The sequence below is a fragment of the Acartia tonsa genome, chromosome 6, assembly GCF_053477335.1.
Source record: "Acartia tonsa isolate MP-2025a chromosome 6, ASM5347733v1, whole genome shotgun sequence".
Lineage (NCBI taxonomy): Eukaryota > Metazoa > Arthropoda > Copepoda > Calanoida > Acartiidae > Acartia > Acartia tonsa.
Window position 1 is genome coordinate 22,230,221 of NC_137265.1, and position 24,623 is coordinate 22,254,843.

The following is a 24,623-nucleotide window of genomic DNA, read 5'->3' on the forward strand; positions in this document are numbered from 1 at the left end:
AAAATGAGTGACTTAAATTGCGTAAAGATTCGAGAAAAATTCTGGAAAGTTCTTGAAGCTGAAGAAAACAATGAAAGTTTGGGTGTCAGTGAGCTGTGTGCCAGTATTGCAAATAACTCTCAAATAAAAGATATTATAAAGGTAAAATTTAATAGTTATTTATAGCATCGTATTTCCGCGTATATTTAAATGAAAAATTATAAGATTAAAATTTAAAACCAGTTTGTATATTTTTTTTATTTTATTATTCGTGGAAAATCCGATGCTATACATGATGATTTTCAGTATGGCTGAGAATCGTTTCTAATCTAGCGGATATTAATCGGTTTCGAAGCATTTTGGAAAAAGAGTTTTATACACATAATTTAAACCTAGTTATCTAGCAAAGAAGTTTTTTATATCTTTAAGTAAATTAGCGATAGTGGTGTTTTCCCTAAAATTTCCTCCGCAGGGTTAGGCCCAGAAGAAATTAGGTATATGAAGAAATAGTTATTTCCCGCATCGTATTATAAACAGCTTTCCGCGTATATAGAATGTACACTTATAGGATTAAAATCATTTCTTTTAGCCCCGAGGTGCCGAAGTCACGGGCTAAAAAACTGGTTTTAATCTTATGATTGTACATTTTTATATTCGTAGAAAGCTGGATATAATACGATGCTAGCCATAGTTTTTTCTTATGGATGAGAACCGGTTCCTATCCACCGGTTTCGAATGAATGCGATAAAGATATATTCAATTTATTTCAAAAGTAGTTGGCAGGGTTGATAGTGCTCGATAGGTTCTCTTAAGGAAAGCACCGTGATGACTTCTCACTGTGGGCTAGAATTGAATCAAGACAAAAGTAAGTGCCGAGCCCTGGGACCTATGTATGGTGAAAATAGACATAAAACCATGATGATTCCAGGTAAAACCAAAATATTTCAGCGGGGTCTTTTTGTTTTATTTCAATTTTAAGTTCTGAAAAAAAATTGAAAAAAATATGAAAATCATTAATAAAAAACAAACAAAAACTGTTTTTCAAAATTTTTTTTCACTAAAAGATACAAACAACTTATATACATACTATAAGCTTTAAAAAAATCAAAATTTTCAAATTTAGGACTGCCTTTCCAAGGTTAGAAGAAAAATCCTAACAACGAATTCTAACATATTTCTGATCAACATAGCAATAAAACGTCTTTTGCTAAATCTTTAACATCAAAATTAAATAGCACTTACTAAAGACTTTTTTTCATTTAAACTTATACTTTTTACATTATTTAACTTTTAAGATTGTGTTTTTTTTAAAGAAAGGTTGCGTGATTTTTTTCCTCATAATTAATTTATCTTAATATGCTGCATTATAAGTGACTGACATTGTAGGCTGTGATGGCTTAGAAAACTCAATACCAGTTTTGTTAGCCCAGGCCATCGGCCCCTCGGGGCCTACAAAACTAGTTTTAATCTTTTTATTTTTATTTTACTATCTGCTAAAAGCTGTCTATAATCCCATACAATAAATAACTATTAAACATACCAATTAAAGTGAAACAGGGATCTTAAGGGATAAGACAAGGGATGATAAATTGATTACTCCTTCTGTAGATTAATATTATTGGTTAAAAAGTTTGGACTTTGCATGTTTGAACCATCAAATCATTAATCAATTCATAAATTATCAATAAAACATACCAAGACTAATAGTATAAACCAAACAATCAAGATGAAAAATAAAGTTCCCAGAGTTTTTGAACCAATGAATGAGAAAATATTTATAAAGAACTTTGGGTACCAGCAAATTTTACATTCCAATGTCCCCTTGATCCATATTAAATCTACCATTTCATAAATTGAAGGATTTATTTATCAGTATAATATAATTGTAAACAACAAAACAACAGGGAAGAAGGGGACATAAGAACTGTAAAGATTCTTAGAAATAGGAAAAGTTTTCTTTTGTGTGGACACTGCTAGTTTGAACCATCCAATTAAGATTTAATAAAAGACCAGTTAACTAATTAGATAACGTGTCTATAAAAACTTTTGGTACCAGTATAATTTATAGTCACATGCCATACTCGGCGAGGGTGAGGTAATAAAGAGTAGCTCACTTAAGACAGCGGGTCAAGGTATAATATACTTGAGCGTGGAGCTTGATAGCCCTAGTGGCTAAACAAAAGTGTTTCATCCTTCTTCATTACTACTTAGGTCCAAACAATGGCTACACAAACAAATAAACAGTCACATTTTTCCTCCCTTCTTGCCGATTTGCATGTATTTATCATGTATAAAATCAATTATTTATCATACATTGGGAGGTAAGGGGCTTTGGACTGTTTATAACACTAGTCTAAAAAGTTCTATAATAATAATTTATTATTCGTTGGCTTATATTTTAGTAAAAATATTTTGTTTTGTTTATTCTAGGTTTTTTAAAATGAAACTTATATGGAATGTGTCCCAGAAATAGAGAGGACAATTGACTGTTTAATACACTAGTCTCCAAACTTTATAAAGACATTTCTTATTCTTTGACTTAACAATTATGGGTACTTTTGAATAGTTTTGTTTTTGTTTGTTTTCAGGGGAAATTTAATTTGTATAGCAGCTATTCAAGACAGACGGTTGCATTTTTTGTGAAGATTCCCTAAACAATTTACTTTGTATATCAGTCAAGGTCTATAAATATTAAAATTATAAAATACGCAAGAAAGGTTTCAGGATTTAAAGAAATTCTTTTTTAAACTGCTTGTCCATATTCCCATCTCATCCATGTTATTGATGTTGTCATCCTTGTTTCTTTCTTTTAGGGATCTTAAGGGATAAGACAAAGGACAATAAAGTGATACATGTAGATTTATACAAATTATGACAAGGAAACTAACCATTTCTTATGTAAAATTATTGTTTGATTATATGTTTGTAAAATATTAGTTTGAAACCATTCCATTAATTTTAGTAAAAGTACACAATTTTTTTGAGCTAACGTGGGTACTGGTGTGATTTACATCCCAATGTCCCCTCCCTCTTATAATTAGCAAAATAAATTTTAAAACGGCATTCTGCTTTTCAAAACAGGATATTTAAATAATTTGTATGATAGAACAAAAGATCCTAAAACTCTAGACAAAAAGTAACAGGATGTCTTTCTGTCTATATATAAGTGTATGTTTAACGAAGGAGGGAGGGAGTGAACTGGACATAGAATTGTAAATCATATCCAAAGTTTTATAAACACATTTTCTCATCCTTTTGATAATTTATGAATTGATTAATGATTTGATGGTTCAAACATGCAAAGTCCAAACTTTTTAACCAATAATATTAATCTACAGAAGGAGTAATCAATTTATCATCCTTTGTCTTATCCCTTAAGATCCCTGTTTCACTTTAATTGGTATGTTTAATAGTTATTTATTGTATGGGATTATAGACAACTTTTAGCAGATAGTAAAATAAAAATAAAAAGATTAAAACTAGTTTTGTAGGCCCCGAGGGGCCGATGGCCTGGGCTAACAAAACTGGTATTGAGTTTTCTAATCCATCACAGCCTACAATGTCAGTCACTTATAATGCAGCATATTAAGATAAATTAATTATGAGGAAAAAAATCACGCAACCTTTCTTTAAAAAAAACACAATCTTAAAAGTTAAATAATGTAAAAAGTATAAGTTTAAATGAAAAAAAGTCTTTAGTAAGTGCTATTTAATTTTGATGTTAAAGATTTAGCAAAAGACGTTTTATTGCTATGTTGATCAGAAATATGTTAGAATTCGTTGTTAGGATTTTTCTTCTAACCTTGGAAAGGCAGTCCTAAATTTGAAAATTTTGATTTTTTTAAAGCTTATAGTATGTATATAAGTTGTTTGTATCTTTTAGTGAAAAAAAATTTTGAAAAACAGTTTTTGTTTGTTTTTTATTAATGATTTTCATATTTTTTTCAATTTTTTTTCAGAACTTAAAATTGAAATAAAACAAAAAGACCCCGCTGAAATATTTTAGTTTTACCTGGAATCATCATGGTTTTATGTCTATTTTCACCATACATTGGTCCCATGGCTCGGCACTTACTTTTGTCTTGATTCAATTCTAGCCCACAGTGTTCTAATTTGACATTATTTTTAATGGAAACAATAAACGAAAGATTTGTTATTTATTTTAAAAAAAACTTTTATAAATTAAAAGAAGTGTATTAGAATAAGCAATTTAATTTATATAAAATAATTTTTTTAACAATTTATGTTTTATAATAAGAAAATCTAAAAACTTCCTTTCCCTTACTTTCAATGTAATTAAAAAGAAGCAGAGGGGGATGAGGTGCTCTACAATGCACTTAAGGAAAAGCACCAAAATAGAATAGAATAGAATAGAATAGATTTTATTAACTAATGCAATACATTTAGATTATTAAATATACATATAAAATCATATTTTAAAAATTGCATAGCAAGGAGTAATTAAGCCTTGGAGTAGGCCGTAAATTTACCCCTTTAATTGATTTCATTTATTATTTTATTTATAGTGAGAATTACAAAAAATATTTATTATATAAGATATTTACACAAATTTAATAGATCAATAATTAAGTGGGTTGACTAAATAACTATTTACAGTTACAGAAGTTGGTACAGATTTTATTTCTTACAGGAAAAGCATTTTCTTTTGTTGCAATGAAATGATTTATAATTTAAAAGATAATCTTTTTTAATCATGGACAATGATTTCTTTACAGAGTCTGAAAGCCTTATTTCATTTCTCAAGTTATTCCAAAGTTTTGGAAATGACACTGCTGGAAAATATTCAAGATGTTTTGTTTTAGGTATACTTATCAGTAACTTTTTTGATCTCTGAGAAGAAAGAACTTTAAACATGTTATCAAAGCTTTCTGGGAGTTTCTTATGAAAAAATTTACTTATAAAATTTAAAATGTTTAAATTTACCAAATCATCAAATTTTAAGATTTTAGATTGTCCAAACAAAATTTCAGTGTGTGCATTATAATTAGCACCTACAATAATCCTTATTGCCCTTTTTTGTTGTTTTCTTATTTGGTCAATGTCTTTACTTTTAGAGAGACCCCATGTGATATTAGAATAATTTAAGTGAGGCAAAATCATTGAGGAATAAATCGTTTTCAAAGTTTTTGATGGGAGAACATTTTTTATTTGATTTAATGCATATAGAGAACTAGAAACTTTGTTTTTTACCATTTTTGTATGCTCATTCCAATTGAGAAATTCATCAAGATGTACCCCAACAAATTTAAAAGACTTTGTTTCATTTTCATTGCTGATTCTCTCAACTTCCTCCCCATTAATGAAGATTCTAAAGTTATTATTGACAGGTTGCATACTGCTAAGTCTGAAGACCATGTATTTTGTTTTAGATACATTTAAAGAAAGTTTATTTGCCCTAAACCATACTGATGCCTTATCTAATTCTTCATTTAATGATGTTTTTATGGTTTCTAAATTACTTGAGGTTTTACAAAAGATTGTGTCATCTGCAAAAAGGCTACAAAATAAGGTTGTTGAATTTGGAAGGTCGTTTATATACAACAAGAACAAAATTGGTCCAATGACAGAGCCCTGTGGTACTCCATGAGTTAATACTTTTTCTTCGGACTTTACACCATTTATTTCAACATACTGTTTTCTATTAGTTAGATAATTTTCAAACCATTTTGCAGATACACCTTTAAAACCATAGTGTTTTAGTTTGGATAGTAAGATTGGTATATCACACGTGTCAAATGCCTTCTTAAGGTCAAGAAACACACAGGCACTGTATTCTGATTGGGGCTTATTCAGTCCGTCATAAACTTTGTTGATTAAATGTATCAGTGGTTGTTGTGTATCTCTTGACCTTCTGAAGCCATATTGATGTTGATATAACATTTTGTTTCCCTCAAGATATCTACTCATTTGAAAAGCAACAATTTTCTCAAGTAATTTAGAGAGGGCTGGAAGTATGGAAATAGGACGATAATTGTCAAATCTATCTCTTTCACCAGCTTTGTAAATAGGTATAATTTTTGCACATTTATAGTTATCAGGAATGTAGCCAGTGTTTAAAGAGAGGTTAAACAGGTGAATGATAGGCGTTATAATTATTGGCATTATTTCTTTTAATAGTTTCATAGAGATATTATCATTACCTACACTTGATTTTGATTTTAATTTGGACAAAGTTATATTGATAATAAAAGAGTTTACTTCCTGAAAGTTAAATTCTTCATCATATTGATCCCCCAAGAAATCCCTGAAAGATTTAGAAGATTGAGGTATTGATTCAGAAAGTCTTGGCCCAACATCAACAAAAAAGTCATTAAAACCATTGGCTATCTCAGAGAAAGTATTATAGGATTTTTGTGCATCTGTAAAAACACAAGGCACGTCATTTTTACACTTTTTTTTCTTGACTATTAAGTTAATTAGCGACCAAGTCTTTCTGATATCAGTAACACAATCTTCAAATCTTTCATGGTAATATTTTTTCTTCTCTTTTCTAGCAAGTTTTTTGAATTTATTATTTAGGCATTTAAATTTATTTTCAGCAGATTCAGTCCTATGTTTAAGTTTGTTTTTAAAGGCCCTATTTTTGGCTTTTCTGATTTTTAATAACTCCTGTGACATCCATGGGTTAATAGGAACTTTTCCTTTGTTTACACATTTTTCTTTTAAAGGGAAACTCTCTTTAAAATACTTTTCTAATATGTTACCAAAACTTTCAAAGGCAGTTTTCGGAATATTATCATTATTAACACCTTCCCAATTTTGTGAAGAGAGTTTCTCTTTAAAGTTTTCTACGTTATTTGGACTCATATCATAATAATATTGTTTTTGGTTTGAAGTATTTTTTTCACAAGTTACATTTAAGTAAAAAATTGGGAGATTATCAGAAATAGAAGATATAATTAGGCCGCTTTCATAAAATTCTTGCTTTTTATTGCTAAAAATGTTATCAATGAGAGTTGCTGAATTTTGACAAATTCTAGTAGGTAGAGTAATCATTGGTAGAAAAGAAGAGGATATTAATAGGTTCAAAAGATCATTTGTTTGGTTGTGGGAATCAAAGTTTAGAAAATTCGCATTGAAATCACCCCCAAATATAATTTCATCAGATTTTTTTAAAACTGGGTCAGTTTTAAGAAATGTTATTTTTTCTCCAAACCATTCTATAAAGTTATTTAAGTTACCACCAGGAATTCTGTAAATGTTGCCTATAATCTTAAATTTGTTCTTACCAAAAAATACTTTTATGAATTGAGTCTCAAATTCGCCCTCTAAAATATATGATAATTCATCAATAATTTCATAACTTAAGTTTTGCTTAAGATATATTCCTAAACCCCCACCCCTTTTTCCTTCCCTTGTTTGTAAGATAATATCTTGATAATTTTCTAATCTAGTGGTCTGTGCGTTATTTGCTGCCCAAATTTCTTGAAATAATAGAATACTAAAAGAAAATTTTTCAGTTTCTATCTCCGATAATAATTCTTGTATATCGTCGATTTTATTATTTATACTTCTAATATTCTGACTATAGACTGAAAACTTTTCCTCCCTCTTTCCAATAAAGTTTACAAATTCATGGTTTTCAAAGTAAGAACACGAATGATTTAAATTTGAATCTAATTGCAAAGAATTATGTCCAAGATTATTAACTAACTCATCATCCATTTTTAATTTGAATGCTTATATCATTTTTGTTTAAATGTACCAAAGAAAAAAAAGCATTAAACAACCCATTTTTAATGCTATGATTATTTACACAGAACATATACAAAGTAAAATAAATATTAAGTGATAACAGTTAGAGATTAGTTTAAGATTCGGGTTTTTCAAAATAAAATATTCATCCCATTTTTACACCATTATATTCTAGTTTGATTCACTTTCGGATTATTTATCATATTTTACAGGAGACAAGTTGGAGTAACTCACCCACATAGTAAGTTTTAGAGTTGTCATTTTTGTAATCCAAAGTTAGCCGTTTTGGAGCCGCTCCTTTGCTCAAAGTGACACTGATAACACCATTTTCATTAGAAGTAAAATGGTTTATCTTTCCATCCCTTTTAAGCTCCTTTAATTTTCGGATTAAATCTGAACGCCTTTTTGTGAGTTGGAAAGTTAACCAAAAGTTAGGTCGTTTTACCTTTCTCACCTCCTCTTTCTGGGCTCCTTCCACTGATGCCTCCCCCTCCATCGCTCCTCCCTCCATCTCGTTCCCCTCCATCGCCCCTCTCTTTCTTTCCCTAGGTTGACCTGCAATCTCCTCCTCTTTCCTGGGCTGTGATGGCTTGGGCCCTTTCAAAATCGCCGAACATAGTTTAGCATATGCTGAGCCCATCCTTCGATTATTAAACCTTATAATACCACAACCTTTGGATGTAGGGTGGCATGCTTCAATATCCAGAGCTGGGTCAATATGAACACCATAATACTTCTCTATAGTGTCGCATATTTGCTGGGTGTATGATTCTTCTCCAATTTCTTCTGGCTCTTTTAGAATAGACTTAAGGTTCTTGGCTGCATTTTCTGGTGAGGCAAATAATATAGTACCTTTCATTGCTCTTTGTTGGTTCTGGTCAATGTGATCGCTGTTATATCTGACCTGTGCCTGTATGTTGGTGGGAACACCATTTCCTTTCCATCTGTTGTTATCTCCTCCCCCTCCTCTGGGCAAGTTTGTACCATTCTTCCCCTTTCCACCCTTTACTTCCCACTCTTCCTCGTCGCTTGAAATCTCGATAGAGTTTAACTTAAAGTCAAGAAAATAAAACATTATGATAACCTGTTTTACCCCATCCCTTATCCTCTACCCCACTTTTGCTTTCATTACAAAATTCTTCCATCCTAACTTAACAACGCTACTCAATACTGTGGCTCACCAAATTTACACATAAGGTGACGTTAACATGGGAAATACATATAATTAATTATGAAAATAATATATCCAAGTGCGTCTGTCGATAAAAAGAGAAAGACACAATAAATCATTTAGCTCTTTATTTTTAATTTTTTAAGTTTAAAAATATTGTACTCGGCTATTCCTTGGCCGATTTAGGCTTTTAATCATATCCTGGCCGAGACAAATTTAGACCGTTGACTAATCAAAAATCGGTTCAGTTAGAGGGATACCCAACGTCTCAATTTATTGCTACCAAAAGTCTTATAACTACGTTGCAATTATATAAAAACCCGTAAATTGAGTTTAATCAAAGGAGTATACTACATATTTCAATCACGCCCCCATCCCGTGATACAGCGTGGAATTAATTTGTCATCGACCGAAATCTCACTTCCTGACTCTTTAAGCTGGGTAATTTCATTTTTAAGTTGACCAATAGTTTTAATTAGGGTGTTTAAAACACTTTTAACAGAATTTTCATTTAATGTCAATTTATTTACATCAACTTTTAACTCACTTAAAAATGCACTAGTGACTGGGTCCAATTTTACTTGAGTCACTTGAGGTGGTTTGTTAGGGATCTTTTTTGGTCCCATTTTACAGCTATAACTTTAATTTGTTAGAGATTTATATATTTTTTTGAATCACCCTTGTCCAAATCTAATCACTTGAAAACATGTGTACAGGACAAGATACAAAACTAAACTTTTTTTCGGGGAAATGTACTACTTAAAGAATGGCTTTAATTTAAATTGAGCATAGGCACAGATATAAATGCAAACTCTAGTAATCTAATTTATTATTTCTAGAATATTGCTAAGAGTATAGAGAATGAAAATTATAAAATTAAAGATAAAACTTTGGCTGAAAAACGGAAAGATGTTGGAAACAGAAGGTAATAATACTGTTACATTCGAGCCTAATTGGTGCTTTCTCTCAAAATGCCATTCGAGCTCTTAAAGAACACCCCCCCCCCCATCTTTATCTTTGAAATAAATTGAAAATAAAGAGGGGAGATTTTTCTAATGTATAATAAGAGGGGGGCTCTAACCCTGAGATGCTCTGAACCCGCGGGGCTACCCAGTACCCATTAAAACCTAACCTAACTTTACCTAGAGTAACAGACAATTCTTATTCCCAATTTATTTCAAAAATAGAGAGGTGGTTCGGGAAAGTATTTTTTCCTTATGACCTCTAAGAATCTTTATTGTATACTAGAAAAATATTGGCCCAATAGTTAGCTATATCTTAGGATATATAGAAATAGATGAAATGATAATGTAAGCCCCTACTTCCCCAATATATATATTTGAATTCGCCCTCTTACTAAAAGGAATGAAATAAATTATTTTAGGGTCAAGGATTGCAAGTTCGGAGCCGCCCTGATGGAGTACAACATAGCTATGTCTGTGGTACCCACCGAGGACAAGACATTGATGACCTCCATACTGGGCAACAGAGCACTGGTACTCAATAAGGTCAAACTTCCAAAGAATGCGATTGATGTAAGTTTAAGTTTTGCCAATAGCTCATTTAGGGGCACTTGAGAGGGAGGTGGTGTGGAAGTGTTCCCCTCACTTTTAATTTATCTTTAAAAGAAGAAAAAAAAATTTGGAGAGAGGCCCGAGGATAATTTTCTAATGGATATTTCTATTGGGAAAGTGGAGGTACCCCTACCTAAAATAGTTTTAAACCTTCTCTAGACCTAATAGAAGGTTCACTGTAAAAAACAAACAAAAACATGTTGGTTTATTTGTTAACTAAGAGGAAAATTATATTTGAAAAAAAAATTATATTCATCTTTTTGGCCATAAGAAATCACATTTGAGAATCTAAATATATTTGAAGGAAAATACTACCAATTTATAATTTGATTAACTTTTTCATATTTCATTAATCAAAAAAGTTTACATATTTATCAAATAGGTATGTCTATGTCTAGTCTATCTGCCATGTAGTTTACCCAACCATATTCAATTTACCCAAATCATATGTTATATGTGATTTTTTATATATTTCAGGATTGCAATTTATGTTTGGAGCTTGGATATCCAAAACAAAATCAATATAAAATCTATCAAAGACTAGGTAAGATCATATAGTTTTTTAAATTTTTTTTGGTCGCTTTTACGGAAAGTATATTGTTTAGAACTAAAATCGATTTCAAACTTCAGCAAGTCCGTATGTTCATTTTAAATAGACAATATTAAGTTTTAAAAAAATAATATATTATTTGTTTCAGTTTTTTTACTTAATTTTTGGAAAAACAGATTCCTAGGTCCATTAGCTATATAATGTAATAGACAATGCAACAATATAATAAAGTCTTAAAATGAAAGTATGTTCATATTAAACATTCTAATAGTGTGTCCCTGTGGATAGGCGCTCTAGTTCTTTGAATAAAAAGCACGGGTAGACGGACGGACATACAGTTCACCAATTATAGATCAGCTACTCTATTACATAATGACAGCAACATGAGCTACTTTTAACTTTAATTCGTGCTATAACTAGAACAGCCACTGCTTACGAATACTGCCAAAAATATGGTGAAGCATTGAACACTCTGAAACAGCTGGATTTGTCTTTGCAGGTTAGAATTCAAGTATAACATATTATGTGGTAGATATTTAGAGGAAGGGAGAGGGTACAAGTCGACCCTTTGCGCACAACTTTAGCCAAAATATTATTTAGTCAAGTTTAATATTGTAATTGGGGACTCATTTTTTCCATGGACGATTTTAGGGAGGGTTTTAAGCCTTTCTTGGACCTATAGGAAGCATCAATGGAGAACCACATCGGTTGAGTGGTCAATATAAAGCAACAAAGAAAATTGTATAATATTTAAACGTTTTTTTATAAACTGCAAGTAAAGTTTGAAGGAAAATAGTTGTCTTCAGATTACATACCCTTCCCTGACCCTATGATAACAAGAATTTTGAATTATGTATGAAATAAATATTTTCAAATCCTAGGACGCTGATGTTGACGAAGAAACCGTAAAAAGACTGAGAAATGACCTCAAGACAAAGGAAGTGCAGTTAAAGAAGAAGCTTGATATAGTTTCTCAAAATGACCTCAGCCTTATTGATCCCAAAACCAAGAATTTGTCGCTATCAGGTAAAAAAAATACATTTTTACAAGTCATCAGTTTGTCGTTCTGTAACGTTTTTATTGTCAACTTTATAGTTTGCTTCTTTCTCTTTTTTGTATGATATAATCATCATATAAATATGATTTTTGGAACATTGATTCCCAGGACATCAAGATACAGTATTATACGCGAAGCACCTCTATAATCAAGACCTAAAAATGTAAGTATGTCCTTCAAAAAAAAATATATTAGCGCAATTTTGCAGCAAGTTACATACAATTTAGTGTACATATACCTTAATATTCTGCTTATAAGGTGTTCATGTTCGTTTCTTCTACCGTTTGATTTTAGAGCCTCGCTTTTAAGGATGCTGTCACCTTTGTCAATCTTTATTCCCAACTATCCTATCTTATCTAACATAGCATTTCTCTTAATTATAAATTTTACTATTTTGTAGAAATTAATCCCGAGTACCCATGCCTGTCAAACAAGATGGCGGTCACAGAAATGGCGGGAAAAGGTCGGGGTCTCGTGGCTACACAGCCCTGCGAGGCAGGGGAGCTCATTACTGTGGAAGAAAGTATGTGCACTGTCTTATATATTGTAAAGGTAACAATTTTAAATTTGTTTGTCTGTAGTTGAAAGAACAAGTAACTTATTTTGATTTTTCACATACTTCTTCATATCTTTTGTGCTTTTCATCCGAATTTAAATTTTTTGGGTTAATAGTATTAGAATTAAATTTTCTTTTGTTTAATAAGAGTTCTGTGTCAATCGATGAAAGGACAAGTAGCTTTACTTAAATGTTTTACTTATTTTCAAGTGTTTTTGCTGTTTTAGGTCCGATTCACATTTTTTCAGGATTATAGTATCAAAATAAAATTTTAGGTCGTCATAAGGTATTTGTGTGCATATAAATTAAATTTTTCTCATGTTTAAGTATTTTTTAGTGCTTCAACATATGGATGTGGTCATCCTTGTTTTATTTTCTAGATGCGAACTAATTGTTGGAATTGTTGTGGTGAACTTGTGACTTGGTTTCCCTGCCCAGGGTGTCCAGCAATATTCTGCTCTAAAGCCTGCATGGAAGTTGGACATAGCAGGTAGGATGGTTTTCTACGTTTACAGGGTGTCCACTAATATAGTTTTCTTCCAAATTCTGCTTTCAAAACAGGACATGGCGAATAAATAATGATTGTGTAGGGTGTCCAAAAATATTCTGTTTTAAATTCTTTATGTAAAGGGACACAGTAGGTGGGGAGATTACAGTTTTGTTTTATTACAGGGTGCCCAAACATATTTTTTGTTCTGATTTTGACTTTTTATCTTTTGCATTCTAGCTTTTGACAGGGGGGTGCATGCACAAAGTGCACCACTTTAATTTGACACCCCTTTTACGATTTTACACCCACTTTAAAACAAAAATCAAGGGAAGGGTGTATAGGGGTGTGAACTGTATCCACCCTCTTTTGAACAATTCTGCTCAGTATTATTTTAATTATGAATAACTTTTCTCGTTATTAGATATGAGTGTGTGTTAGTAACGAAGAATATTTTTAATATCAAGGATGCAATAGAAGGACAGCATGCCACGAATTTACATCTGGCTTTTAGGTAAATATATTAAATAATAGCGGCTACGTTGCTACGCCTCTTGAGGAATGTGAGAGGGAGATGAAATCGACCCTTTACTTACAATTTTAGTTTTAAAATGAAAAAGTAAAATAAATTTTGGGGGTAGGGTATAATTATTTATTTCTTAGGGGAGATATCTATTGGGAGGCCGGAGTTGCTCTTCACAAAATATTTAGTTATAAACATATGAAAAGCCTCACTGTAAAGGAGAACCATATCGGTTTATCGGTTATCGATAACTTCAGCTACAGATAGACAGAAAGATACACAGACACCTTATTACTTTTTATAAACAAAATATGAAAGCTTTGTATTTGTAATATGTTTGTCTATTCTTAGAGGTTTTGTTAATTCTAGAGTCTTTCTTTTCATAAAAGCTTTAACTATTTTGGAGAAAGGTAGATCAAGGGGGTTAGATAGATATACCTCTAGGGGCTCAAATGTTGAAGAGAGGGATTGCACATCGACTTGTCACTTGGAAATGTTTTTTTCTTTATAATAGCTGCATTTTAGGAATATATAGCGCCTTAGGAATGGAATACCTATGGAAGATTCCACCTATTGATTCATTAATTTAGGTTGATATCTGGCCAGAGTAAAGAATTCCACAAGGATGGACATTTTAATGGCAATGATGAATATCTGAGAATGAGCACCTTGCTGGACCATTCTAATGTCATCAATTTTAAAGACAAAGGTAAAAAGAAAAAATATTTTAATACGAAAAATGTGCTGTATTTTTATATAAAAGTAATAGGATATTTGCAAGTCTTGTATCAAAAATCTCGCTAACCGCTGAACCAACATGGTTCTTTATAAAGTAGCTTTCCGTATATCCTGGGAAGGTTTATTTTTTTTGGAGAAGTGTACCATATCCATTCCAAGAGTAAACGTCCATAAAAAAGTACTACCCCCCTCAAAAAAAAAACTAATATAACACATCTAAAATCTATTTTTTATTCAGTTGATCACATGTCAAAATCTTTGGTTATATTTACAATGCTTTACCTCTCTGGATACTTAGGTAAACAATTTAAGTAGTTTTTTTGTAAAAAAAATATTTCGAGCACGCAGAGTGTTTTCTAAAATTTTTTTTTCTATTGTTCTCTTTAAATTTCGATTGTTTATTGAGAGATTTTAAATGTCTTTTAAATAGCAGTATTTATCTAGTTCAGTATTATTCTCATTTACTCTTGTAACCTTGTAACCCTTAAACTGTTTTTAACCTATTTTTAAAACATATATCAAAAATATACGATGACACTAGTAGAATCAAACTGCAGAGCCTAAATTTGAATTAAGTCTCCAATAAACTTTTTTGAGGGGATTTAAAAATTAATTTTTACTGTTGCTGTGGTCCTTTTTGATCAGAGCAAAAGGTCTTTTTTTATTTGGGTAAAATTCGTAGCTTTTAGAGTGTTTTGCTTCATAAATATAGTATTCTGGTATAGAGTAAAATTAGGCCTTTTGATTTCATCTAAATTAATTCATTAAAAACTTAATTCTTTATAATATATCAATGAATTAACATTATCGTGCTTGTTTTCTATCACTTATTTAAAACACATAAAAATTGGCTGTAAAGGGTTAAATAGTGTAAGATGGGTGAACTGAAATTAGTTTCCGAATGTGAACACATTTTCCTAGGTGTTTCCCAATCCTATCTCAATATTTGCTACTAGCTAAAAAACCTTCAAACTTGCAAAAAAAAAATCAAAATTTGAAAAATTAAAACTTTGAATGTATAATGTATAAATCGTTAGTACATTCAAATTTTGATTTTTTTTTGAAGTTTAAAGTTTTTTAGCTAGTAGCAAATATTGAGATAGGATTGGGAAACACCTAGGAAAATGTGTTCACATTCGGAAACTAATTTCAGTTCATCGTAAGATGACAACAAACGTTTATGCAATACAACAAATTTATTTTTGTCACATATACAAATATGATAAAATATAAGATTATTCAAACTTATTTTTTAAAATATATTTAAAACGTATGTATCTTTTATGTGTATGGTTTTCATTCTTTTCATTTTAATTAAATAAAAATTATTTAACTACATTGGAAATAAGTCACTTTGTGAAAACACTCTTTTTTGAATTGTAAGGAACTGAAATGAAACAAGACTTCTAATTGGTTCAGACTTTAGAATTATATGTTTTATTTTAATGTTAGATTTTTCAATAAAATTAATTGTTTTAGAAAAAAAAATATTTCCAATGAACATAGTAAGGTTTTTTTTTATTGTATCAATATAAAGTAAATTATATAAATTGGTCTAAAAGCCACAATATAACCCCGAGTAAAAAAGACCTTTTGCTCTGGTCAAAATGACCGGAGCATCAGTAAAAATTAATTTTTAATTCCCCCAAAAAAAGTTTATTGGGGACTTAATTCAAATTTGGGCTCTGCAGTCTGATTCTACTGGTGTCATAGTATATTTTTGATATATGATTTAAAAATAGGTTAAAAACAGTTTAAATGTGAACCTTTTTCACCGCATGTACTTGAATATGAAAGTACCCTTACCTCTACTCTCATTTGGGAATAGTTCCACCTTCCTCTCACTAGCGCCAATTTAGATTATTCCATTATCATAGATAGGTTAGAAGAAATGTCCACCTTCCTACTGCGTTGTGATAACCTTACTTTTACCATAAATTGGAATAACCATTTACTAAATAGTTCCACCTTCCTCTTAATAGAGCTAATTTGGGTTATTCCATTGTTAAAGATGGGTTGGATGAAATGTGCACCTTCCTGCCGCTGTGTTCCCGGTATCTTGGAATAATCAAGGCCAACAGTCATGCCCTGTTTCAACTTACTGATGTTGAAGACGGTAAGTAACAATAAAAATATTTTTTTTATGGAGGCTAATCCGCGATGCAGTTTTATATTATTTTTTAATTTGATAATATGATTTAGGTAGTTAGATTTTTAGTTTTTGTTTCTTAAACTGTTTTTAACCTATTTTTAAAACATATATCAAAAATATACTATGACACCAGTAGAATTAAACTGCAGAGCCTAAATTTGAATTAAGTCCCCAATAAACTTTTTTGAGGGGATTTAAAAATTAATTTTACTGTTGCTGTGGTCTTTTTTGATCAGAGCAAAAGGTTTTTTTTTATTTGGGTAAAATTCGTAGCTTTTAGAGTGTTTTGCTTCATATATATAGTATTCTGGTATAGAGTAAAATTAGGTCTTTTGATTTCATCTAAATTAATTCATTAAAAACTTAATTCTTTACAATATATCAATGAATTAACTTTATCGTGCTTGTTTTCCATCAATTGGCTGTAAAGGGTTAAATAGTGAAAGATGACAACAAACGTTTACGCAATACAACAAATTTTTTTTTGTCACATATACAAATATGATAAAATATAAGATTATTCAAACTTATTTCTTTAAATATTTTTAAAAAGCATGTATCTTTTATGTGTATAGTTTTCATTCTTTTCATTTTAATTAAATAAAAATTATTTAACTACATTGGAAATAAGTCACTTTGTGAAAACACTCTTTTTTGAATTGTAAAAAACTGAAATGAAACAAGACTTTTAATTGGTTCAGACTTCAGAATAATATGTTTTATTTTAATGTTAAATTTCTTCTATATAAATTATTGTTTTAGAAAAAAATGATTTGCATTGAACAGAGTAGAGTTTTTATTATTGTATTGATATAATCTGAATCACATCAAATTGTTCTATAAGAAACAATTTAACCCCAAACTAAAAAATGCTTTTGCTTCCATCAAAATGATCACAGCAACATATAAAATTGATTTTTAAATCCCCCAAAAAAAGTTTATTCGGGACTTAATTCAAATTTGGGCTCTGCAGTCTGATTCTACTGGTGTCATAGTATATTTTTGATATATGATAAAAAAATAGGTTAAAAACAGTTTAACACGAGTTTTGGTTTATTTCATCTTATCTAGTCTAGACCACGTTTTAATAAAAGTATATAGTCGACGTTTAGTTATTTATGGCATAGATTATAATCAGTTTTCCGCGGCTAATTAATTTATAAAGATAAAACTGGAATTAATGTTTTCATTTTCATTATTCGTAGAAAATTCACGATACGTTACATGTTTTTCAGTATGGTTCAGACCCGGTTAAAATCCAGCAGACATAGATTTGAAAACAAAACCGTAAAATATTATTAAGAAATAGCATGTCATTATTATGTTAGCCACGGCCATTTTTTTAGTCAAGCCAACCCCTTAAAATGCCAACAGTTTTTATAATAGGGTACGACAAGATTATTTCTTTGCTGTATTTATCTTTATTTTTAGGTTATGTAAGCAAGTATGGAATGGTGGGTTTGGGTATATTTCCGCAGACAGCAGCAACCTTTAACCACTCCTGTGATCCAAATACTTTTACTGTCAACAAGGGGAAGGTTAGTAAGTTTTTCTTATAAAACAAATTAATTACAGGTTGCTACTATACAAAATTATACAACTATTAATGATTTTTTTTTTTAAATGATTTGTTTATTCTTTTTTTATTCTACTCTCTAAAGTTTTATGTCCCTCTATTTAGTTGTGTGAAAGGTACAGTACAAAAAAAAATTAATTGGCACAAATATGCAACATTTCGTGATTTCTTTTGATCTATTAATCCTGGCGTCCAAATGATGCATTTAAAAGTAGAAGTACTGCTTTAAGGTGTCTCAAATATTGAATAGTTATTTATCGCATCGTATATCGTATTGTAGACGGCTTCCGCGGATATTAAAATGAAAAATTATTAGATTAAAACGAGTTTTGTTAGGCCCTGGGGGCTGAAGGCTCGGTCTAACAAAACTGATATTAATTTTATTATTTTTATTTTAATATTCGTCGTAAATTGTCTGTTATACGATGCTAATAATGATTTTTTAAATGGCTAAGAACCGGTTCTAGTATAGCGGATATTAATCGGACTCGAAGCCATACTGGAAATCATATACTGTTTTTCTTTTGGTTCCAAGAAAAATTATTAATGATAATGGCTAACATCAGATATACCGTTGACAGGTGTGTACCTGGCACCTGAAAAACCTGGTACCTGTAGCGTCCTGCTTACTTTGATTAGCCATAGAATCAACATTTTTTAATGAATCCTCAAATTACTTAGAAATGTTTATAGTTTCATATCTGCTCTGGCAAAAGTTTTATTCTTTTGTAGGTTCAGTATGTCATGACAAACCGTAGAATTGAAAAAGGAGACGAACTAACACAGGTAAAACTAACTGTTGCACAAGAACAATTTGTAGAAAAGTAACGAAACAATAATATTAAAAAATTCTGAACACAAGTGGGATATTGTTGAAATATTTCCAAAGCTCGACAGCTGCGCCTCATCCTCAAATTTAAACCCGCTTGTGTGCAAAACAAAATATGGATTGTCTGTTTAGCAACAGGTTTAGATATCCAGCTGAAACATTTTACACAAAATATAGGTTTTACCAATAGAATTATGAGACCTACCTTAGTACCTAAATTGTTTTACCTAGGCTTACACGCTGCTTACGCGAGGCTGCCGAGCCCTGAATATTTCTATATGAAATATGGACACAATATATCCAATATCCCTTCATGTAGAAAATTGACCATTAGATTTATATGAGAGGGCAGATTACATGGATATAAATATTGTTTTTTTTCTTAGAGCGAAGTCACTCTATAATTCAAGATGTTTTTTTTCAGTTCGTCCAGTGTCAATAATAGGATAATGTAGTCTACTTCGTAGAGAGAGATAATGACGTTTTTTATTCGTTGGCTTTGGGGACTTGAGTGAAATTTGATTGGTTAGATTATTAAGTTGAGTGTTCAAACGTTTCAACGGTAAATTGCATAAGATTCTCTTTGTTGTCAGTACATATGTTTTTGGTTAATAGTCTCAACTCTACCATACAACTAACATCTTTCTTCGATCTATATATTTTTGAAATTCTATGTTTATGGATGTTAGCATCCTTGTTTTATTAAAAAAAATATTTTTACTCTTTATTATTAACTTAGTGGAAAGTGTTCATTACAGATAAGGTCATTCCAAATCGTTTACTAGTTAAACTTTAAAATTTTTCAAGGCTCTAAAATAAATTTAAGAATTATACATCAACATAAAACTACAAAGTTTCAGCAGAAAATCTTACTGTTTGCTAATTAATGTTATACATTTTGATAGAGAATCTAAAGAAATAAAATATACAGAGCCGTCGTGTCACAATGTTTGATGTGTCTGTCTTTGTCATGTCAAATAACTAACTTTTTTTGTCCCCCTGAGATCGGTTTTTAATAAATGCCGCGTTTTTTCGACAATTTTTTAGACATTGATTGATTGAACGAAGACGATGGGAGAGTATACAACATAAGAATTCAAAATTTTAAAATTATTATTATAGCCATTTGTATAATGTCTAATACAACTTAAATCTATTTTTGCTGCATATTTATATTATTAGATATTATACAAATGGCTAAAATGATAACTTTAAAGTTTTGATTTCTTAATTTGTATACTCTGTTAAAATCCTACGGGGCATTGATCTTCAAGATGAAATAAGGTTTAAAATAGAGTATACAACTTAAGGATTCAAAATTTTAAAATTATTATTTTGGCCATTTGTATAATGTCTAATATGCAGATCTAAAAAGATGCATTAATAAATATGCAGCGAAAATGGATTTAAGTTGTATTAGACATTATACAAATGGCTATAATAATAATTCTAAAATTTTGAATTCTTATGTTGTATACTCTCCCATCGTCTTCGTTCAATCAATCAATGTCAAAAAAATTGTCGAAAAAACGCGGCATTTATTAAAAACCGATCTCTGAGAATATGTACGCTTCTTTACTTATATATTAGACTATAAACGTTTTAAAGATTTTTAATCAATATAATAGATTTGAAATCTGCATAAAATTTTAAGGATTTTTTATAAAATTCGTTTTTTATATAATTCTTTATTTAAAGGCGCAAATACGATTTAAGTTAATAAATTTTGACCAATAGGATAGCTGGATTGGAAACTACCTACGCATTAATTGGTTGAATGATGTACGTCACTTAAGCTTCTCCAATCAGAGCGCAGATAGTTTTCAATCCACCAATCACAGATCTCAAAATTATTTAACTTCATTTGTATTTGCGCCTTTAAATAAAGAATTATATAAAAAACTAATTTTATAAAAAATCCTTAAAATTTTATGCAGATTTCAAATCTATTATATTGATTAAAAATCTTTAAAACTTTTATAGTCTATTATATATATTGTAATCTTTGTTAATGAATAAATCTGACCTCAAGTACAAATCTAATTTCTTTTATGATTAATTTATTAGTTATAGAGTAAGGAAAGCTAAACCTTACATAATATATTTTGCGTATTAAAAAAAACTATTTTGTTTATAGGTGTACAGTGGTCATTTTGGTCAGTCCAGCAAAGCACGACGACAAGAGATACTGCATAACAGATACAACTTCATTTGTGATTGTGTTGCTTGCAGGTACAATAACTTTTCTTCATAAAAATCGTTGTTTTGATCTCTGCTCATGATACATCATATTAGAATATTATCATATTATGGGTATACTAGGAGCCTGAAATTAATAGTAAAAAGTAGGGAAATACCTTGACATACAAACAGAAAAAAAACATAAGTGTGCAGAAGGGGGATATCATCCTCTATGATATTAGTAATTGGTAGGACTGCCGTCCCCTATTTTTCGCCCCCTCAAGGTTTCCCTACCCCCCTAGCAATATCTTGTGCACGCAACTTGTAATATATTTGTCGTGAAATAGAGGGTTGGTGTTTTGTATATTTGTATTGCTAATTTTCGCTGAGGTATGTGTTTTTTGTTTGACTGTTTTTCATCAATTCTTGTTTTATCGCTAAACAGACAAACCGACTAACAAGACAAAACCCATTGAAAAGAATCTGTATTGTTTGAAATAAAACACATTATTTTGATTCATTTTTTTAGAGAAAATTATCCCGAATCCAAAGATATGGCAGAAATAGCTAAAACATTCAAAGGCACGCCAACAGGTTTGTGTTTGTTCTTGTTATAATCGGCGGTTTCTCTCAAAGTACTTGTTAAGCACAGAAATTAAAAAATTTAAAAATAAGGAGAAGATTCAAAATAGAAACGAGAAAAAAATAATTTTTAAATTTATGTTGAAAATATGGATGGAGTATATTTTTTTATTGAAAAATAAGTTTACTTTTAAATATCATTAGTAATTATTATTGAAAGTTTTAGTATATAAAAACTAAAAAGGAAAACTTTTTTTTTTAAATAAATGAGCTGACTTATTATATCAATCAAATTAATTTTTATTGGTTTCACAAATAATTATGTTTACATTTTAGAGAGTTATTTATCGCCGAGAAGTGATGAAGAGAAAAAAGCTCTTGACTTAGAAAACGAAAGGTTAGTTTGAAATAAATATAAAAAAACATTTCGTAAGAAAAAAACGGTCAAAGTTGACTAAATAACACATTAGCTTTCTTTTAAACATGAATTAGAGGATAAAATATTGGTCAGAGAGAACTTGGCACAAATCTAAGAAGAATACATATTTCAAAAAGATTTTTTCCGCCATTGCCGTACAGAATTAGAGACGGACATAATAAGTTCCCAATATTATTTATAATACTAGAAGAGGCGGCTATTGGCTAGATTGAATATTGATCCTTTTCTACCATTGGCCTATCTCTGAATATTAATCTTTTTCTTCCATTGTCCTATCCCTGAATACTAATCTTTTTCTTCCATTGTACAATCCCTGAATATCAACCCAACTACAAAAAAGTTACTACACATAAAGATTACTACGACTTTAGTTTCGTTATTTCATCATTGTTTAAAGATTAAATGTTCCTCTCTCTCACTTCCCTTTCCTTTCGTCTTTTTTAAATTTCATTATTTTTATTTAAAACCGTATTTATAATTTTCTCTCTCTTTCTTTAAAATATTTTAGGATCCTAGTATTTTTTTGTTTCAAATTATCGTCCTGAAAGGGTTAAATAAAATGTTTAGTTAAATGTTACTCTTTTGTTTAATATCTGAACACATTATGGACGAGTCACTAGTATCAAATTATTTTAAAACTAAGTTGTCTTTGATTTACTATTTTATCAATTTAAATTTTCTATTTTATAAATAGATATTTAATACTTTAGTATAATTCAAATAGCAACATGAAATAAAAACAAGAATTTATTCTTCATAGAGTAAAATAATGGGTCTTATCATTCTGATCAATGAGAGTTTATTATTGATTATTGGAGCACTATGAGTATTAAGCACTCTACTATTGAAAGACTCGAGCTAATTTATAGACGTTTATTTCCTATAAATTTCTGTCATGGATCTTAATGCAATAAAGCAAGCCGTTTTATAAAAAAATCTGTCGAAAATAATTCATAAGTTAAAAAAAACAGTAAAAGTAGTCGCTCATATAGGTATAGAATAATAAAACTTACCTTAAAATATTTAAGGTTAGGTAAAGAGCTAGAAAAGTACTTGATCCGTGGAGATATTAATGAAGCCCTGAATGTGAGCAAGCAAAGGCTAGAACTTGCACAGACAAACCTAAAACCTCCACATATACTTCTCAGGAAAGAGGCATACAAAATATACAAACAGTTTGGTAGCACAGATACAATAACTAAAATAAACATTAAACTAGTTTACAGGTATACTGTAGAATCTAGACTACGTAGACTGTGGGGACGTTATAATCCCTAAAATTGACTATTATTCTCCGAAACTCCTTTTTTGGCATATTTAAGACGTTTTCCTTATCTTAAATTCTATAATTCGTGGTTTCTTGATTCTTAATAGTTTTTAGAAACAGAAATTCATACAGTTAGACGTAATCGGTTATAAAGAAGCTGCGCTACTAAAAAGACCTAAAATTATATTTGAATGCCTGTTTTGATTAGTTTGGGGATGATGTGTGTGAATCAGTATTCTTGGAACCTGTATGGTAGCAGGACACTGGCCTACTCCCCAGCAACTCTTAGAAATATATATTGAGAATAACAAGAAACCTGGCTTCACGGGCGCAGGACTTTGGTATTATACAGACAATCTTAGATAATCAAAATAGTATTAAACCTTCCTTTACGGGAGCAGAAAAATAGCATATTTTAGAAATATCTGCATGTGCAGGAAGCAGGACTTTGATATTCACCTGACAATCTTAGAAAAATAAAAATAAAACATAAAACCCATTATTACGGAATCAGGACACTAGCATACTCCCCAGCAAGTCTTAGAAATATATAGTGAGAATAGCATGAAACCTGCCGTAACGGAAGTAGACCTTTAGTATTCCGCAGACAATCTTAGGTAATTAAAAATAGAATCAAACATTCCTTTACTGAAGCGAGACACTAGCAGATTCTTCAGCAAGTCATAGATGTATACATTAAGAATACCTACTTGAGCAATTCTTAGATATATTTGAAATAGCATATAACCTATTTTCCATTTTAGTAGCCTTGTTTTTAAGTAATTTTAGACTATTATTATTATTAATAAAAAAAATGGGAATTAGTAAATTTGATAAGACGTAAAAGGACTTAATGATAAACAAATATTATTGAAATAATATTTCATATAAAATTATGAAAAAACTTTTTGTACATTTTCTATCCTTTTTTGATTTCTTAATTTTCCCAAAATTTATATTTTTTAAATTTTTTAACCACTACGTCTTTTATAGGTATTGAAGATTCCAAAAGCTTTGCTACAATAGAACAAAATATTTCTGATTACATATAGAATTGATAATATTGTGAATGCTGTCAAAAGTTTGCACAAATATTAGGCATCAAATACATTTATTATTTTGAGGATTTCTTTGGCCCCAAATTGCATAAGATACAAAATTGTAACGATTAGAACACAGTAATAGTGTCTGACTGATTGTGACGTAACAAAAAAAATTTAGCCAATGAGAGGCCGTTATTGACTAA

The 24,623-nt window shown here is 30.2% G+C and overlaps 1 protein-coding gene across 1 annotated transcript; it reads left to right on the forward strand.

Moving 5' to 3' along the window:
- On the forward strand, positions 1-23,829 carry LOC145323013 (protein-lysine N-methyltransferase SMYD4-like). Its single transcript, XM_080165400.1, has 19 exons — positions 1-141; positions 9,706-9,791; positions 10,251-10,401; positions 10,918-10,984; positions 11,416-11,489; positions 11,872-12,016; positions 12,448-12,599; positions 12,984-13,093; positions 13,515-13,604; positions 14,204-14,322; positions 14,590-14,649; positions 16,363-16,467; positions 17,935-18,041; positions 18,812-18,865; positions 21,046-21,140; positions 21,619-21,683; positions 22,008-22,068; positions 23,139-23,265; positions 23,815-23,829. The coding sequence occupies exons 1-19, from the start codon at positions 4-6 to the stop codon at positions 23,827-23,829; spliced, it is 1,821 nt and encodes a 606-aa protein (XP_080021526.1). The 5' UTR covers positions 1-3.
- The last annotated feature ends 794 nt before the right edge of the window (positions 23,830-24,623 follow it).

Coding starts and splice junctions, on each gene's coding strand:
- LOC145323013 (XM_080165400.1), top strand. CDS start 4: ATGAGTGACTTAAATTGCGTAAAGATTCGAGAAAAATTCTGGAAAGTT. Junction 16,468..17,934: donor ACTTACTGATGTTGAAGACG/GTAAGTAACAAT, acceptor CTTTATTTTTAG/GTTATGTAAGCAAGTATGGA. Junction 21,141..21,618: donor TGTGATTGTGTTGCTTGCAG/GTACAATAACTT, acceptor TCATTTTTTTAG/AGAAAATTATCCCGAATCCA.